This window comes from Corvus moneduloides, chromosome 13 (genome assembly GCF_009650955.1).
Source record: "Corvus moneduloides isolate bCorMon1 chromosome 13, bCorMon1.pri, whole genome shotgun sequence".
Taxonomy (NCBI): Eukaryota; Metazoa; Chordata; class Aves; order Passeriformes; family Corvidae; genus Corvus; species Corvus moneduloides.
Window position 1 is genome coordinate 13,028,955 of NC_045488.1, and position 19,252 is coordinate 13,048,206.

General features: G+C 45.8%; 1 protein-coding gene across 2 annotated transcripts in view; it reads right to left on the minus strand.

Moving 5' to 3' along the window:
- The window catches only part of MAP1A (microtubule associated protein 1A), a 56,538-nt gene that overhangs the window by 4,164 nt on the left and 33,122 nt on the right, over nucleotides 1–19,252 (minus strand). For both annotated transcript variants that reach the window (XM_032123055.1, XM_032123056.1), the window contains 4 exons: nucleotides 12,069–12,151; nucleotides 11,541–11,681; nucleotides 1,020–9,828; nucleotides 150–382 (listed from right to left, as the gene is read on the minus strand). In XM_032123055.1, the coding sequence (XP_031978946.1) occupies nucleotides 150–382; nucleotides 1,020–9,678 (8,892 nt within the window). In that variant the 5' untranslated portion in view covers nucleotides 9,679–9,828; nucleotides 11,541–11,681; nucleotides 12,069–12,151. The remainder of the gene's footprint in view (nucleotides 1–149; nucleotides 383–1,019; nucleotides 9,829–11,540; nucleotides 11,682–12,068; nucleotides 12,152–19,252) is intronic.

Consider the following 19,252-nt stretch of genomic DNA (forward strand, 5'->3'; position numbering starts at 1 on the left):
TACTCTGCTGAGACTGCAAAACAGGATATGCCCAGTACCATTTGCTTCCTCTCAGTGTACTCCCACAGGTATGTTTGTGATACCCACATTCTTCTGAGCACTTGTGACATCAAGAGCATGACACACCCCTTTGCATTTCCATGACCTACCTGCAGGTTCTCTCCCCACTGAGACTTCCCTTCCAGAAGTGCATCCAGCACTGCACGGCTTGGCTCTCCGTTGGCTGCATCATTCCCACTCACAACATAATAAGATGCTCGAACCCGCTTGAAGAACTCTGGATCTGTGTTCTTCCCACTGCAGTGGTTGGGGATGTAGGCCAAGTCCACGTAGACGGGTGGACCCAAAGGCACAGACAAACTGCTCTTAGGACTATTGGAAGCTTTGGAAAAAAGGAAACGAGAGGTTATTAAAACCCTTCTGCAAGGGACAAACACTCACATTAACACAGAAGGACGTGGATTCCAGAAAGACTTTTCCATTGCAGCAATGAAGTTGAGACTTATCCAAGCTCCGCTGCTGGCTGCATTTCTGGGCCAGTGCTGTCACAGGTTTTGGGAGGGAAAGGGAGTTCTGCTATTCTTTGGGGAAGGATTGGAAGGCTTTAGGCTCAGAAGCTTTTTCTGGGGAAGGGAATCAAAAATCTCCGTTATTACCTTTTGCAGAGCTGTCATCCCAATTAATATTTAGTCCTAATTTTTGTTAATAACCTACATTTGCTTAAAAATACCACCCCCACCCCCCCCACTCTGATGGCCTTTGTATGCTATCCTAGGGTATTAACAGTAGTCTTTCTGGAAGGTCCATCCCGGCTTCCTGCCATCCCTGTGAATCACTGTTACTCCTAGGACTCTATTGCTCTTTCCTATCAACCTTTTATACATCTCAACCTTATCAGTGCTTGTAACCTTTTATGCCTGACTGGGAAGTCCTGTTCTCTGTTCTGCTGTGTTTAACCCAGTGCTTTTCTCTGTGGTGGACCTATAGAGACAATGCATGTTTCAGGAAGGATTTCTTACCGGGATTTGTTTTGATGCCATTAACAAGGCTCTTGCCAGGGTTGCTGTGACTACTCCGGGATAACTCATCCTCTGGCATCAGCACACTGCGTGGCTTGGGCTTTTCTCCTCCATCTCTTTCTTTTTTGGCAGTGACAGATTTTGGAGATTTGTCTGATGACTGTTTCACAGGAGTGGGTGATCGTTTCCCTTTTGCATCTAATTTCCGGGCAGGTGAGGAAGATTTGGGTTTGCTCAAAGGCTTCCTCACACCTTTGTTCTTTTCTTTTATGTCTTTCTTGGAAATTTTATCAGTTCTGTTCATGCTTTGCTCATTTACCAACATATCAGGGTCTACCATGCAGACATCAGGGTGAGGAGGGTGGGGATGGGGATCTACCATTGGAACAGGCTGAGGATCATGGCTGGACCTAGAACTGGTATGATGAGCATTCCCCACAGCTTTGTCCACTGGGAGGAAATCAGCATCTTCATCCGAGTCCATGTTGGCATCTGCTGTGATGGATGGACATTCTTCAGTCTCAGGTGGGACATCTGAGTCTGACTGGGAGGTTCCAGAATCACTCACTGATGTTGGAGGGGTTTCGTCCAGTGTGGCACTTTGCATGGGACTGCTCCCAGTGTGGGGTGGTCTCCCCTGCACTGAAGGGTGACCCTCCTCCTGTGACAGGTCACTGTCTTCAGAGAGCTCATGGGGGCTTGGGTTGATGAATGAGGGAGAGAGTTCTCCCTTTCTCTGCTTGTATTCACATGAGGAAAATTTCTGTCCACAATCAGAACTGCCTCCTAAATGGGTCTCCATGTCATGGGAAGCATCTCCACAGTCCTCTGTTTTTTCACCCCTCTGCACATCTGGGAAAAAGGGCTGGAAACTGTTTTCAGGGGACATCAGAGAGGAAGGGCGGCTTTGCCTCTCTGTTTCCTCTTTGCCTGCGCATGGAGAAAAACTGCTGTCAGAATCAGGACATGTTTTTTCATCTTTTGCCTCTGCTGCATGGTATGTGCTTTGGAAAGCTTGCAGACTGGTGCTCACCTCTGTTGGACCATTGGCTGTGGTTTCATCTTCATGCTGACGATGAGAAAATGATGTCAACACATCAGGGAGAGATGTCAGTGGCAACAGCTGTTCTGCAAATGGTGCCTTCTGCTCTGGGCTGCTACCATAGGGCTGCTGCTCTTGCTCTGCAGAGAATGGTGTGGGCTCTGAGCCCTGGCACTCTTTTCTGCGTGGCAAGGTGTGGTCACCCGTGCCACAGGGAAATGGAGAACCACGTTCTTCAGCAAAGATGAAGTCTTTGGTTTCAGCTGTATGTATTTTCACAGCGTTATCTGGAACCTGTGGAGACACATCCCAAGCACTCCTGGTACCTGCTTCCACTCCTGCACCTGTGTGTGTGGAAAGCATATGGGAATAGAAACTTTCTGCTGTAGTCAGTATCACAGGAGTGGTGGCTTCAGAGGAAGGTTCCTCTGACAGGCTGGAAGAGTCATCTTTCAGCTGTTGCTGGGGCACAGACTCTTTCTCCACACCTTTGGAGAACACCTTGTCTTCTTCATATGGACTCAGCGGTGAGAATTTAGGAAAAGATGACTCAAGGCTGCTGATTTTCTCAGAAACCTCCAAGTACTCATCTTTGTTTCCCTGGTCTGAGAGCAAAGCACAAGGAGACTCTAAAGAAAGAGAAATATCCCCTAAATGGCTTGCTGAGGTTTGCTTATGTCTGAATATGCTGGCTGTTTCACTCTTTCCTAGCAGAGGGCTTTCAAATTCAGAAGAGCTATCCATCCCTCTGCTCTCTACCCTTGGGCCCTGTTCGTATTCCTCTGTTTGTTTGCTGGAAGCAGATTTCAGGTATAGGGCTTGCTCTTGGCACTCAGAGGACACTGCTGCACTTGGATAATCTGCTACCCAGAAATGGGATTCCTTTGTGGATTTTTCATCAACCTCTCTCTTTTGTGAAGAATCTTGTCTTACATGGCACATTCCTGAAGCTTGCTCATCTCTGTCCATGTCTGGCACGTCACTGTAACCAGCAACATATGTCTCCACAACAGCAGCTGATGTAGTTGTCCTACTTCCATATTCCTCTTGCCAGCCTGGACCAGAGGGAGAAGAAGCAGTAGAGCTGGGTGAAAGGGACTCCTGACACTTGCTCTGCAGGAAGGGGTCTGAGACAGGGAACTTGCTGATGGCTGAGATGTGTGCATAGATGGTGCCTGCAGCTTCAGCAGGGCTGTGCAGTTTAGACTCCTTTTCAGACTTCTCCTTAGCACCTTTTTCTAGCTCTGAGTCACTTGCACTTTCTTCCCCTCGACCTGCTTTCTCATAGTATGTATCTTTGGGATTTGGGATTTCAGATTTCAGGGACAAAGATACCTGCTCCTGGCTAGACAAAATTATGTTCTCATCTGGACAACCAGCATCCATATAGGTGGATGATTTCCCTTGATAAAAGGTGTCAGTTGTGACTGTGGGAGAGGCAAATGCTGCACTTGCAGATGACGGGTGCAGTGCAGAGTCCAGTTCTCCTGGCAAAGCAGAAGACACATTCAGTTTTTCCTGTCCTTCTGATGTCTTAGGCTTCCCTGTTTCAGACAAGGGCAAATATCTTTCATGGATGTCTCTATAGTCAAAGACTGAATCTGCTTTATCTTTAGGGGATGCTGGAGATGACAACTCCTTCTCAGCAGAGGTATAAAGGCAGGACTCTTCTTCCTTTGCAGACACATGAAAATTTTGACCTTTTTGAGAGTTCAGTGCTGTCACTGGCACCTTGTCAGTGTGACCTGGGCTGTGTGCACTCATGGCTGTGAAGGGGGAGGGTCCCACTCCAGACACAATTATCTTCTCATAGATGTCAGCATACTTGAAACTTCTTTCATCAGGGTACGGAGTTGGTTCTCTTTCTTCTGGCTCTTGTCTTGTGGAACTGTCATCATCTCTCTGTGTGCAGATCCCTTCCTCATAGGAATAAGGCTTAGGGGAGCTCCTGGAATAGGTCTCTGGAGGATACACCTCTTGGATGGTAGCACCCACAGCTCCAGCACAGTCCACAGCATCACTGCTTTTTTGACATGGGCCTTGTCCTGGAGGGGAGTGTGCACCTGACACCTCAGCACTCTCTTCTGTGGACTCTGCAATATATTCTGCTGGTCTTGTAGATTGCAACAGAGTAGATGCTGCTGCTGTCTGCTCATTTATTCCCATTGAGTCATACAGACCCTCAGTGGATTTGCAGTCATCCTCTTGCCTGCTATCTGACTTGTATTTGTAATCTATCTCCTGATACAAATCACTGACGTCCGATTTCTTCTCAGCTGTCTTTGATGGGACATCCTCCCACAAAGGTGGCTTGCACTGGTCTAACTTGCAAGGTCTCTCTGCTCCTGGTGGTGCCTCAATCTCCTTTCCTGCTGCAGGCAGGGGAGATGTCGTCAGAACTTGGTCTAGTGACTTTGCATAGCTATCTAGGACAGCTTTCTCATCATCTAAGCAGGAGAAATCTTGTTTAGAGGTCAACAACAATTCTTGCCCTTTTTTGTTTCCAGTTAAAGCTTTGTCCTGATTTTCCTCACCAGAGACATACTGAGGAGATAGAGGAGAATCTTCCCTTTGTGTTCTTTCTGGGACAGTGATGTCAGCAGGAACCACATCCACTTTCTTTGTTTCTGACATAGGTTTGGCACTCTTCTGTGTGTCTTCTTTGTAATCAAATGACTCCATCTTTAAACATTCAGTTTCTGCTTGCAGTAGCATGGGTTTGTCTTCAGCATGGTGAAGCTCCTCTTCTTCCTCATTGGGTAATTGCCCTCCTCTCCCACTGTCTCTCCCTTCCTGAAGATACCCAAATGCAGAACCCCATGCTTCCTTTTCTGTTTCTCTCCAGGTGTGGCTTCCAGGCACTGCAGGAGACAGGTTCTCCTCCTTTCCCATTTTAGGAAGGGATTTTGTTTCAAATTCTGGTACCTCATCCAAGAATGTACTCTCCCTCTCTTTGTCATATATCTGCCTCCTTCCCTGAACAGGGACCTCTTCTACCTCTTCTGGAAACCACACTTTCTTCTCAGAACTTAAATCTTTCATGCAAAACTTATCCATTTCTGGAGATTTTTTTTCTTGAGTTTCCTTGAACCCGCAAGATTTTATATCTTCAGTAGAAATGTGTGAAGATATTTTATCTTCACTTGGGCTAGACTCTGTAAAATGGAAGCCCTTTGCATCTGGGGATACTTCTTGAGAGTCCAAGCCTACAGTTCTTCCCCTCAACAGGCCCTTTTCTGATGCAGAAAATAAACTGCTGTCATCTGGAGACATTTCTTCAGTTGAAGAATCTCTGGGTGACATGTCTTTAACTGAACTACTTTCTGGGCAAGGAAAAGATTTTGATGCTTCTTTCAGTTCTTTGGCAGAAATTTCCAGTGATTTTTCATATGTAGCTGGGCTCTGGTCTGTGAAACCTATGGATTTCACAGCTTCTGAAGGGAATTTGTCAGTGCATTTGGACATAGTTTTTTCTTTTGCAGATATCTCTTCTGTGAAACTAAGAGCTTTGATGTCTTCTGGGGAAATTCCTTTAATAAAAACATCTGAAGAGATTTTCCTGCTGGAACTCTCAGTGAGAGAAATGGATTTGATCTCTTCTGGGGAAATGTCTTCAACTGAAACATGAGAAGATTTCTCTTCTTCTGAGGTGTCTCCTGTGAAATACAGCAGTTTCCCTTCTTCAGCAGTAACTCCTTTAGAAATATCTGAGGATTTTTCTTTACCAATACTTTCTTCTGTAAAAGAAGGTGATTTGATGCCATCTGGTGAAAATTGCCAAGATCTGTCATTTTTAGATTCGCTTTGGCTTGTGAACTGTGGAACATCCACATTTCCTAGAGAAGTTCCTGTGGTTGCAAATGGCTCAAAGGACAAGTGTTTCGAAAATCCTGTTAAGCTTTCTGCCATGGTTTTAGTTCCTGGCTCTTTTTCTGGTTTTGTGCTGGCACGGGGCATCTCGGGATGCTCCTCGTCCTCCCCAATCACGACCGTGTCTTGCTTGTGGTAAGAAAGCCAGGGCAGCTCCTCCCTCCTCACTGGTTCTTCCTGTACCTCCTCCTCAGGAGACACTGGAACATCACTGCTCAAAACCAGTTCGTGCTGCACAGGTCCAGGCACTTCTCCTTTGTGTCTGGATTTAGCCACAGATGCCTCGTCTTCTCTGAGAGGTTCACCCTTGGCTCCCTTCACCACAACAGAAGTTTGGCCTTCCAGTTTCTTGGCAGCAGCATCTGTTTGTTTTTCAAACAGATCTGAATCTACCGTTTCCAGCTTTTCCTCCACTGGAGACTGGTGGAAGGGTGTGTGCCCTGCACTGGTGGGGCCAGATGGAGTGGGAGAGGCCATTTTGACTGTGCTGTCATCAGGACTCATGCATCGTTCTTCAGCCTCTGCAGAGTCAGCCTGGGAAAATGGTGCTTCTTCAGTAGATAAAGGCACCACTTGTGTGGGAACACTGATTATCACATTATCAGGGCATCCTTGAGGAGCAAACATGGGGGCATGGGGGTAATGCCCTCTGAGTTTCTCAGGCATCTCAATATTTGGAGTCCCATCTTCTTCATCTTCTTCATCTTCAGCCTCCTCATGAGGATCCTTTTTTTGAGTTTCCAGTTTCCTCTCTCCTTCTGTTAATGCATGGAAATCTTCAGGGGGTGGAGATTTAAAGCATTTGTCTTCCTCCAAGGATGACGTGGGAGAAATTGTGCCAGCAGAGGGAACGTAGTCAAGACCTTGGGTCGCTTCAGTCCGAGAGGAGGGCATACTGTTTCCTGTGTCCAGAAGTAAAGAGCTTTTCCCAGTCTCTTCTGTTTGTGGTGCTGTTATGGATGCAACAGATTGATCCTCTGCTACTGATGTTGCAAAAGATGAAAGCTTGTCACATTCAGTAATGGAGGTAGCAGAAGATATGTGTTCCTCCTCAGCTAGAGGTGCTGCCACAATGTTTGTAGGATACGCCAGGATTTCAGACTCCTGGCCAGCATAGCCCTTGGCTGAAAGGTCAGCAGGAGGCACGGCCTGTATTCCATGTACTGCTTCAAAAGAGCCAGGATGGTCAGGAACAGAAATGTTATAGGCACTGACATCATACTTCAAGTGTGGGATCCTTTCTTCCTGTTCATCATGTATTTCTTCATCAGAAATGGTCTGCTCCGTTTCTGAATAGCCAGGGATAGTTTCATCTTGGATATAGGAAACATGTTCTGCTGTTGCTCCTGGTGGGACTGGCAGGCTGCTCAGATATGACTCTTCCTTTGTTATGTCCTTTCCAGGTAACTTGGTTTTCTCATCCATGAAACTAAATTCTCTTTCCTTCTCTGTAATGGTAAACAGTTTGTCCTCCCTATCATCCTGATTCAGCCCATAGAAGTCTCTACTCTTCTCCACTTTCTCCTCTGCTTTCATGTGCTGTTCTTCCTTTTCTTCCAGTTCTGCCTTTTCTATCACATCTTCTCTCTTTTCCTTCTCATCCTCTTCCTGTGCCTCAGTCCCCTCAATATACTTTCCACAAGTTTCTGCTTCTCTCTGTTTTCTGTCCAAAGAGATTTTCTCCTCTTCCTCCTTTTCTTCCTCTCTGAATGCTGGTGGCTGAGCACCCTTTGCCAAGAGGTCTGTATGTGATGGCAGGTGTTCTTTGTCAGGAAATAGCTGAATGTCCTTGCCCTGCTCAGCTTCTCCCTCCCAGTATCTTATGTCACGGTTTTCATCGATTGTTTTTCTTTCATCCTCTATTTTTTCAGCATGACCTTCCCTCAGCTCCAGCTGAGGGACTGCCATTTCCTCTGCTGATGGTTCTTTTTCCATATCAGTAGTAGTTACTCTCTGCTCAGGAGTCTTTCTTTTTAAAATCAGATCCACTTCGAGGCAACTCTGACCAGTCATATCAACAGAGTCTTTTATCTCTGCTTCAGGTGCTCTCATAACCTTATCACTAGCCTCCATATCAGACAGTTCTTGAGTCAACTGCAAGGCCCCTTTCTCCTCATGCTTCAGTTCCTCAAAGTCCTTTGTAAGATCTTCTGGTGAAGACAGGACTAACCTCTGTTCCACTATGGATGTCTCTCCTGGATCCACTTCTACAGGTGCCTTCTCCATTGGTAATGTCTTCAGGTCAGCAGGTACCTTTTCAGGTTCTTTTTCAGGTTTTAATTTGATCTTCTCAGTTTTGAGTCTGCCTGGAAGTTTTGCCTTGTACAATGTTTTTCTTACTTCTGGGGTAAATGGTTTCAAGTCTGGTTTAGAAATTTTTTTGAGCTCTGGTTTGTTTTCTTTCTTTTTATCATCTTTCTTTGAATCTTTTTTCTCTTCTTTCTTTCCATCATCTTTTTTTAAGTCCTTTTTCTCCTTCTTAATCTCTTTCTTTTCTTTGTCTTTCTTCTCCTCTAATTTGGACACTTTCTCTTTGAGATGCTTTTTTCCAACCTTGTCTTTTGCCAATTTTCTTTTCTCAGCTTTGAGAGCATCACTTGTTTCTGTCTTTATCTTTTCAGGTTTGACAGGTTTCTCAGGAACTTTCTCTGTGTGTTCTTTAACCTTTTTCTCAATTTTAGCATCCTTTACAACTTCTGGTTTTACTTCTTTAATCCCCTCCTCAACTGCTTCTTCTTTCTTGACTTGCTTTGTCACAGATGGCTTGGGGGAAGATTTAAGACTCTCTTTACTGTCAGTTCTTTGTTTAATTTTGGTCTGCTTCAGCACAGGTGGAGGTATTCCAGAAGTGATATCTTTCTGAGTAGCCACTGGATACCTCAGAAAATCCAGGTGCTTGAGTTTCTCAAGACCTTCCAGTATCTTATTTTGAGGAGCATTCCCAGGAAACAAAACCCTTACAATTTTCTCTGTTGGGCTGGCTGGAAGCCATACCACTAGGGCTGTGATGGATGTGAGATAGGGAACAGAAATTTCACCTTCTTTCCCACTTGCAAGAATGATGCCAGTCTTTGCTTTACTATTACCAGCCCACTTCTGCATTAGAAACTGCATTTCTTTACTGTCTTTGACAGGGTTTAGTATATACATGTCCAGTTTACCCACTCCCATTTTGTGGAAGAGTGTGATGGGCTCGATGGTGCTGCTCACCACCCTGTAGAGAGGCTCTGATTTAATGCCCAGTCTGTTGAGATACTGCAGTGTCATACACGCTTCTTCAATGCTCCTCTTTACTTTCATGGAGGCTTCAGGCATCTTCAGCTTCTCAGGAACATTAAAAAAAACCACCCCTAGCTCAGGAGAAATTAGGTTCTTCATCCAGTCACTGTAGTTGGTAGAGCCCTGGGATTGTTCCTCCTCTTGCTCAGCAACTTTCCTCTGCAGCAGCCCATTGATGCCGGGCAGGTTGTCTGCACCAATGTGGGTGAGCAGGATTGAGTCAATCCTATCCAGGTGCCTGACCAGCTTCCAGAAGCAGGATTTCCTCTCAGAGCCACCATCCACAAGGATGTTAAACCCATTGACAGCAAAGAGAGCAGAATCACCTCGTCCCCCAGGGAATATGTAGCAGCAGGGCTTAGAAAGCTTCAGAAAACCCCCTGAGGTGGGTGGCTCCAGGAGATCAAATGGAGACGGCACGTCAACTGTCTCAGAGACATATTCTGCAAATTCAGACACCCCATCCATTTCTGGCAGAACTGGATCAGGATTCAGTTTCAGATTAATAATGTCCTGAAATCTCGGATGCCCAAGGTTGCTCCAGGCTCCTTCTCCCAGGCACGACACGGTAAGAGAGGCCTTGGTATCTGAATCAGTGTTGCTGAGAATCTGGGTGACCTAATGAGATAAGCACAGACAAATAAAGGTCAAATACAGCTCTGAGACCTATATAGCACTTGGGGGAAAAAAAAAAAAGCAAGGTAGTTAATGCAGACATACTGAAGACAACATGAGCACTTTACCAACAGGAAACATAGGGGGTAGATGAAATAGTTTGAAAGCCCATGGAAAATCAATGCATAGAGCCATGCTCTGTTTTGAAATTCTTAATGTTGAGGGGTTGCTACGGCTTCTGACTGCTGGGCGTGTATTGTGACAAGATCTCAGGAAAGAAAATAAAAACAGGAACCACTGTGTTTTCTTTCCTTACTTCTTGTTAAATCTGGGATATCAGTCCCTGGCTTGGACTCAAAAGTAGCAGGTTGCGGGGTTTTTTTTGTGATTTGTGAATTCTAACCCTGAGAAAACCTTTTCAATGCTAAGCATCATTGTCTGAACTTAGCCTTGCTCGCTGGCTAGTCAACCACCACAGAGTACTTTGTGCAGTTCTAGTGACATTGGATTTTCTTTTTTATTTAGAATAATTTTCTTTCCTGGGACCTATTTTGAAAGTCATGACTCCATCTTTGCTACACATACAGGGTTGGGGACATGCTATGTGATTAGTAAGTAGAATAAGGTCAATATAATTTCCAAGGTGCCTTACAGCTATGCTGAACATATATTGACTGAAGAAGTATTACACCTCAACTTCCTAAGTATCCAAAATGAGATTTGCATACGTCTTTACACTGTATTCTTTTGCTTAGACAGCCCTTAACTGATTAGTTTCTGTCCATTTAAATGGATACCAGAGATAAATCAGAACAATCAGCTTTAAATAAATGAAGGCAAGCATATTTGCTGATGTAATTACAGCAATAATAATATCAATTGTTGAAGTATCATCCAGCCATTCCTGCAGCAACTATATATTCAATCAGATGGAGACATTCTAAACAACACAATCAGTGGAAACAGAGCTTCTCAAAAACCAGAGTAGCATATCTGTACTGGCAACAAGTGCCAACAATGTAAAGTCTGTCAGAAAAGCTATCATATATCTACCTGAGATGATCAGCATTGGAGCAGAGGTTCAGAGATACCCTATAAGGTTTTCCAGGCCTTGCTGGACAAATCCCTGAACAAACTTGTCTAAATTCAGTGCTTACTCTGCTCTGTGCATGACGCTGGATTACAGACCTCTCATGTGCCCTTCCAAACTGAATGATGCAACAATTCTGCAATTAAATAGCAACATTTGTAGTTATGTCATCATCATGTAGTTACTTAATCAGCATTTATTCAATCCTTCATCATCTAATGAACATTCTGAACCTTGTGAACTTGCTTGGTGGACTGACTGTGACATGAAGAGAAATACTCATATTTTCTAGGGTGATGATGGCCTCTCTTAGCTGCCCACAGTTATGTTAAGACCTGCTTTAAGAAATTTTGAGTGTTTGTCCCCTGCAGAGCCAGTCTGGAAGGTTATTTCAAGCTGAACACTTAAAGGAATCACCCATGCCTCGGTCTTGGAAAACTTAAGACAGAGAGTTAAAGCAAGATTCCCAAGACATTAACATGAATTATTTATGGTATGCAGATTTTTGCTGGATTTCAAACCCATCTGTCTGCAAATCTGCCACCTGAAGGAGGGCACAGGCTGCTTTGCTCTACCGTGCACTCTGAACAGGAGGGGATGTTACTGGATTACAGCTCACACTCACCTCCGGGTCTGAAAGTATCTCAGCAAACTTCTGGTAAGTGAAGGTCCCGGTCTGCAGGATCAAGTCTCCCTCCTGATCTGAGCTCTGACCACAGAGGATCAGTAGTTTGTGAGCTGATGAATCACACACAAGTGAGCGGACCTGTTCCCATGAGACAGAGGGCTGCAGTTAGAAGTTACCTGTACTCCACACCAGCACCCAGGATCCCAATCCCCTGGACAGGTGATAACTCACATGTTATTCACAAATAGCCAGCCTAGGTTTTCTACATACAAGAAAGTTGCTTATTGAAGAGGGAAGACACTGCTACTGTCTGCCCGACACAGCTCCATGTCACATCAGAGTTACTGTGTATATCCTGGTTACTGGCAAGACCAGAACACCTGGCCTTTTCACCACACCTTGCAGCAGACTGGCAGCAGGTTTGCACTCTCCAAAAGGTGCAAATTGTGATGATCATGACCTCCATGTCAAGCAAGGGCAGGAGAGCTGATGTGGAGAGAACTTGATGGCACATCTGGTCCTTACCTCAGACACAATGCTGTCCACATTAGGATTCACCAGGATCACCGTATCCAAGGTGTCACTCTGGTGATGGAGAGTTCTTTGGCCTGGGGAAAGAAAAGGGATTAGACAGGATGAGAGCAGCTGATGAGACAGCATCCAGCTACTGATGTTTTAGCCTCAAGAATTCCACTTCAGCATGGGTTTGATTGCAAGGCTTCAATTTGCATTCAAGACCCAAGTCTCATAGAACAAAGCAAATTCTTTTCAACAACAAGGAAGGAAATCCTTCTTCTGGATCAGCACGCTCATCTCCAGCATATTCTGAAGTCCACAGAGCCAGGCGCTTTGAGCTGTGCCAGATGGCTGTGTTTGTAAACACTGGTGCAGACAAATTATCCCCGTCCATTCAGAAGTGCCTTGCCTCATCGCAGCTACCACAGAGAGGTGTCTCTGGCATTGTCCACACCCCAGGCACCTCAGGCTCTGTGAGCCAGTCAGTGGGTGCCAACTCAGCTTTCCCTGGAGTGGTGCAGCACTGGTAACAAGTCTCCACTCATTCATAGCAGTTTTTTTCTTTAACAAAGCATTTTTCTTTAATCCAAATGTGCACTCCTAAGACGCTGCTATGGGAAATACCTAGACAACAAGAATTCTCATTCTTCTGTCAGAGGCACAAATAGGAACCAAGACAGGACTCTGCTCTCTCTATATATTTAGGGAGAAAAAGGAGATGCCAAAGAGCAAGCAAGATGCTGGGAGTGGAAAAAAGCAGTTTGTGTGCTCACCTTGGCATGGGCATTGTACAGGTATTTGGCAAAATGCTACCATAATTCCGGGGCCCTATTAATTTATTAGAAAGAAGGGTAGTGAGTGTCTGCCATGCTGACAGCCAGGAGCAGAGCCACTGCTGTATGCCCACATCAGATGGCTCTGGGATGCAGGACAACGTACGGCACCTTCCTGCAGCACTTCCCTGGTCACTGCAGACAGCACAGAACCTTTTTTGATTACAGTCTTTGAAAATACCTACCTCTGGACATTACATCCACTCAACAAGCCAGGCACTTAGAACTTAATTGTTGGAATATATAGTTTATAGGGTTTAAGACTATCATAGGTTTTAATCCCTCATATAGATTGGAGGTCCATATATCTTCACTGAAAATGAACACCTATTTTAATTTCACATCTTTCAGACAACTGTTGCTCTCTGACAATGTTGTTCTTTCCACCCTCCACAACCTCCCACTGGCTCTTTCTAGGCAGATTTCAGTCCTTCTAAAATAGCTCTATCAAAAGAAAGGAAGGAAGGAAGGAATTCGGAAGGAAGGAATTCGGAAGGAAGGAAGGAAGGAAGGAAGGAAGGAAGGAAGGAAGGAAGGAAGGAAGGAAGGAAGGAAGGCTGGCTTTAAATCAAACCCACTTTACTGGAATGTTTTACTCAGCTGTTAGCAATTAACCAGACAGATAAGCCCAGAAGGTAGCTTTCAGCCCAAAGTGAGAGTGGCTCTAAGCTCTCAGCAGAACTATTTGTACTTGGCATCTCTAGCTGCTTCCTGAACTTGTCTTCTTTCAGTTTGGCTAAAAAAGGGTCCCTCCAGACTAAAACCAAACCATCACTGTGCAAAATGGAACAGGTATATGGCTGGAGACCCTGGGAAGCAAGTCCATGTGCACAGAAGGGATGCTGCAAGTGAGCCATGGGGAGCAGCATGGGAGGGTGGGAGGAGGCACAGGTGAGGAGGGCCCAGGAGGTGTTCTGGGGCATTCTGTGCAGCCAGAAGAAACAAAACCCCACTCATTCTCGAGGCAATGGTAATTGTGAAGGCACTGCTGATGCCTTGGTATTGCTGAGGTCCCAGAAGTGCTCACAAGGAGCACCCTGTTCCTCACTGATCCATTGTGCAGCATTCACACAGCTCCCCCACACCAGGACCTCCAGTCTTGTTGCTTGGGGCATCCAGAACAGAAGTGATCTGTTCCTGTTTTTCAACATTGCTACTGGGACAAAGCGACACTCACAGCATTCCCCAGGCTTCAGCCTCTGCCACCTTGGTGCCTGCACACCCCAGACATCATTTTAGCAGTGGTTACCCACATCACTTGGGGAACACCGCCTGGTGCACAGCACCAACACCAGCAGCCTCGTCCTTATGCCACGCGACAGGGAGGGCTCTGGGGCACAGTGCGGTCTGTGGGCATCTCTCCAGGCACCAAGTGCCCGGGCGCTGCAGGGGCAATGCCAGCCTGCGGGTTGCCGGCCAGGCAGCACTGGTGACAGTGCCAGCTGCAGAGGGAAGGGGCCTGTCTGCAGCACTAACAGGCATGAAAACACTGCTTCTCGCTGCCATCCCGCAGTCCGAGCCCAGGCAGCTGAGCTGTCCCTGCTGAGGCTGTGAACAAAGCCTGGCTGTTAGCATTCTGCTGGCAGCCCCTCACCCCGCAGGGAACGTCCCCTGCACAAGGGGAAGAAAGAGAAGGCTCAAGCTGCAGGGCCAGCAGCTGCTGGCAGATGGGAGGGATGAATGGGGAAGGACTGAGTCTTGTGAAGGGCTGTGAGGATGATTAAGGGACTAAATTGTTTTCATACAAGGTGAGGCTGAGTGTGGGGGAAGGATATTTTCAATATGTATAAATAAATACCTGATGGGAGGGAATGAAGAAGAGGAAGTCAGACAGACACTGTCAGTAGGTGCTCAGTGACAGGATGTGAGGCACAAATTGAGATGCAGGCAATTTCATCTGAACACAAGAAAACACTGTTTTAAGTGTGAGGGTGGTCAAATACTGGAATAGGTTGTACAAAGAGGTTGTGGAGCATCCATCCTTAGAGATATTCAAAAACACAACTGGATACAGGCCTGGGAAACCTGCTTTTGCTTACCATTCTTGAACAAGTGTGATTAGACTACACAATTTCAAGAGGTCCCTTCCAGCCTACAGTTTGCCAATTCTGTGACCACGTGAAGCACTGCAGCCCTCCATAGCTTTGCTCCTGATGTGCTGTGGGGCAGATTCCCTCTCTTCAGTTGCAGCAGTTGATTCTCAGGAGGACAAAGGAGCAGAGCTGTACAGCTAGGCCATTTCCAGAAACATGGACTCACTGCACACACCCATGCACACCAACACCCCAAGCAGTTTTTTAATGAAATTCAGAGATAAAGCAGAATAGCACATGAACTCCAGACTGAACTGCGAACTGTGAGTGAGGCAGCAACACAGTGCCCTAACACGGCCCATGCCCCAGCCCCTATTCACCCCAAGCTGGGGCAGCGACCTTCCCAGCCCAGTGCAGTAGCACCCCATGCCCAGCTAAGGGAACACACCTGCCCAAAGCCTCTGTGAATCCAAGTGCTCGTGAGGCTGAGAAGTCCTTTGCTGGCCACTTTCTCTGTATAGCCTGCAGTAGCAGCTGCACAGACAGAAGATTTAAACACACAGCCTGGCACATCATTCCTCTCACTAACAAAAACCATGTGCACCAGAACCGCGTAGCAGGGTGACTGACATTGCAGACACGGTGACTGGAAGCATGCTGTTCAGGTCACTTCCAGGTATTTCTCCTTACTAGAGCTCTATCACATTGAAATGCATTCCTGGAAATAGCATTGCAAATGAAAAAATCCCTCAGTTCCATTGACCAGTATAAGGAATATCCTTCTCAGGCTCCTGAAAACTGCAGTCTTCAACTTACCTGGAACAAATACCTGGACACAGCTCATCTCCAGGTGCATTCTGAACACAGATCCCTGTCTCTGTGCAGCCCTCTCCAACTATTCTCAGAAGCTGCTACATTAAATAAATCTCCTCTCTTCAGTAGCACTGCAGTTCTCATTTTGTATGAATCCTCACTCTGTGTGTTCAGGAACATTCTGATTTCTGCAATCATCCCTGTGCATGTGCACTTCCAGGGAACATTCCCATCCGTCATGTCCCCACCAAGGCAGAAAGCCCCATGTCTTTACCACTTGTTCCTTCAGAGGAGAGTTTCTTTAGTCCCTTGGAACTGCTGCCATCTCTCCCTGTGTCCACTGGGATGAGCAAGAAGTATACAAGGAGGAGTACAGAAGATTCACAGAAGTACAGAAGATAATTGTCTTTTCTGTATTATTCTCCACCCTATCTTTTTATGCATTATAATATAACCTAAGATTAGCTTTGCACCAAATAAAGATTTTCAGTTAGGGTACCTAGTGACATCCAAATTTGACCCTGCCAACTATTAAGGTCTTACAGGGAGTCTAGAAGGTTTAATTTCTCTAGTGTGCTTGATTTTGCTTTGGTCTTACAGGGAGTCTAGAAGGTTTAATTTCTCTAGTGTGCTTGATTTTGCTTTGGTCTTACAGGGAGTCTAGAAGGTTTAATTTCTCTAGTGTGCTTGATTTTGCTTTTTGTGACAATGAATTTAATGGACATCATGACTGTGCAATTTTGTTGCTGAAGTTCCTCACAGACATTTCTAGATCTCAGTAACTGAGTCATCTATAAATTTAGCCACCTCCATGTTCCTTCATCGTTACTGTACTGATCAACTTCGTATTTAGTAGGAAATCATGAAGCCCTTGTACTTTACCTCTGGATGCTGCACAAACCATGTATTTGTTTGCTAACTTGTTTTCTGTCTTTTAAGTAGTTTTGACTCGTGGCATTACTTGCCTTTTACCCACACAAAGTGCCTGCTGCATAACATATTGAAACATTTAAACATATGGAAAGATTTAATACACAAACACACGTCATTCACAACCACAGTAAGGTTTCAGAAAAGAGACATGGCATTCGTCTTCTGCACACAGATCACATTACTTACCATTGTATAGAAGTATCAGCACCCTCACCCCAAAGGCCCGCAGAAGACACATACAGCTCCTTCCTACAGGGCAGCCACCCATGGGTGCCTCCTCCTGACCATGGAGGCACTACACAAAACATCCCAGAGGTGGTGAGCAACAGGTACTCTGGGCTAGAGGATAGATTTCCATTACTAATATTGAAGTGGCATTTCAGGATGTGCAGCTGCACTCCTGAACTAGTGGGATGGGAGGAAAAGTCAGATTTTTTTTTTTTTTAAGAGTATGTATAGCTCACATACTAGAAGGGCTGAGGGTACCCTCTTTGCTGTTCACAGCATTTTCAAGAAGGGCAGCGGAGGAGAAGTTGCTGATCTCCTTTCTCTGGTGACCACCACTAGGATATGAGGAAATAGAATGAAACTGCATCAGATTGGACAGAATCAGAATTCAGATTGGACATTAGAAAGGGTTCTTCACCAAGAGGGTGGGCAGCCTTAGGAACAGGCTCCCTGGGGAATTGCACCAAGCCCGTCAGAGTTCAAGGAGTATTTGGATGGTACTTTTAGTCATATGGTTTAATTTTAGCTAGACCTGTGAGGAGCAGGGAGTTGGACTTGGTGATCCCTACAGGTCCCTTCCAATTAACATATTCTGTGATTGTGTGGCCCCTTGAGTGTAGAATTACTTTGGTTATGGTAGAGGATAGCAAGTGAAGAGCAAAGCCACACCGATTCTGGAGTGGGTATGAACTAATCATTCAGGGCTGCACCTGCAAAGAGCCAGAGGGAGAGAGAACGGAGGAGCAGATGCTGTGGGCTCAGTGCTCAGCAATCAGGTAGAGAGGGCTCTGCTGTGGAGGTCAGGCTAGGCTGAAAGAAAGGACAGTGCACCGGGGTAACTGTGACAAACAGGATGCCTGAGAGAGAGAGATGATCCTACAAACAGACAGATGGCTGTAGAGGCAGAAAAGGAGGTCATGCTGACAGCACAGATCCCTGTGTTCTGCTACTTTAAATGGAAGCACCTAAAGCTCCTGTAGCTGCAGAATAAATTCTGAGCTAGTCTGAAGAGCTGTCAAGGATAGCTACACAAGATGCTGCTTGTTATTTTCTTTAACCTTTTAGACCATCAAATCTCAGAGGTCTTATTCTGTTAATCAGGACTGGAAGAACCACAGTTACAGCTTGGCATGCTGAAATCAGAGACCAAGTGTCAGGGCAGCGGGACCCAGTTTCTCACCTTTGTGAAATGATGCCTTAGGCCAGAGCACTGGGTCATCTTTCAAGTGACTGTGCTGAAATCAGTCATGATGCTCTGACTGGTACAACAAATCAGAATGAAGGTAAGGGCCAAAAGATGACTAAAGGACTGGCACATCTTGATGAGAGGAGAAGTCAGGTGGGACTGTTTAGCCAGTAAAAGAGAAAACTCAGGGCAGGGATCTCACTCACCAGTCTGTGTACCTGTCTGATGGCAGGTGCAAATCTGGGCTGCAGAGCTCCCATGACTTTGCCATCCAGAGGATGGAGACTGCTTGTCTGACCACATAGAAATCAGCCCTTTCCCACCCAGAGTGCATTCTTTATCCCTCATTACCTCCCTTAGGCCTTCCCACACCCTTCCCCTCCTTGGTCCCTAAAATTATTTAGGCTTACCAGGCCAGGTTCTACCTGTAAAGTGAACACCAATAGTACATTGATAAAAAATACAGAAGTTTCAGAGTCTGAAAATGTTATCAAGGCACACAAGCCATGCTGATTAAAAACCCACTCTTCCTCACTTCTGGCTGTCTTACCTGACATTATGAACATCTCTCTTCAAGGGGACACTGTTAAAAAGACTCTAACAAGAAGATCCTAGATATCACTATGGCTCAGTACCTTTTGCTAGACTTCAGCAAAGAGCTGGGCCTGGGGTCACATGGTCTTCCTGATATTTATTGAACAAAGTCTACCTCTGAGGACAGTCAAACCATGCATAGGGTTCTTAGAGTGCATATATTCGCATAACTAACATGAGCTAGTGCAATCTGAAAGACTGCCATTTCCTTCACTCTGAAATTACATAACAACACTGAGATAGTAACTGACTCTCTCATTCTGAGGCTGTGAAGTCTCCAACTGCAGCTTCTTCAGTGCCAATGGGAGAAAAAGGATCCAGGCCCAAATGGTGTCCATTCAGAGAATGAAACAACACAGTCATTCACAAACACTCCAGGACCGTACCAAGTACAGCAAGCCACAGCTCCTTGGGAGGGAGATTGTAAAGACCAGAGGAAAAGGAGAAAAGGTTCTGCACTGAACTCTGAGCAGGGTCCTGCCTCTCATCCTGTCTGTGCAGATACACAGTCCCGTGTCCAACTACACTACGGACCCACTGCTCTGCCAGACCAGGGCCAGCCCATGTTGTCCA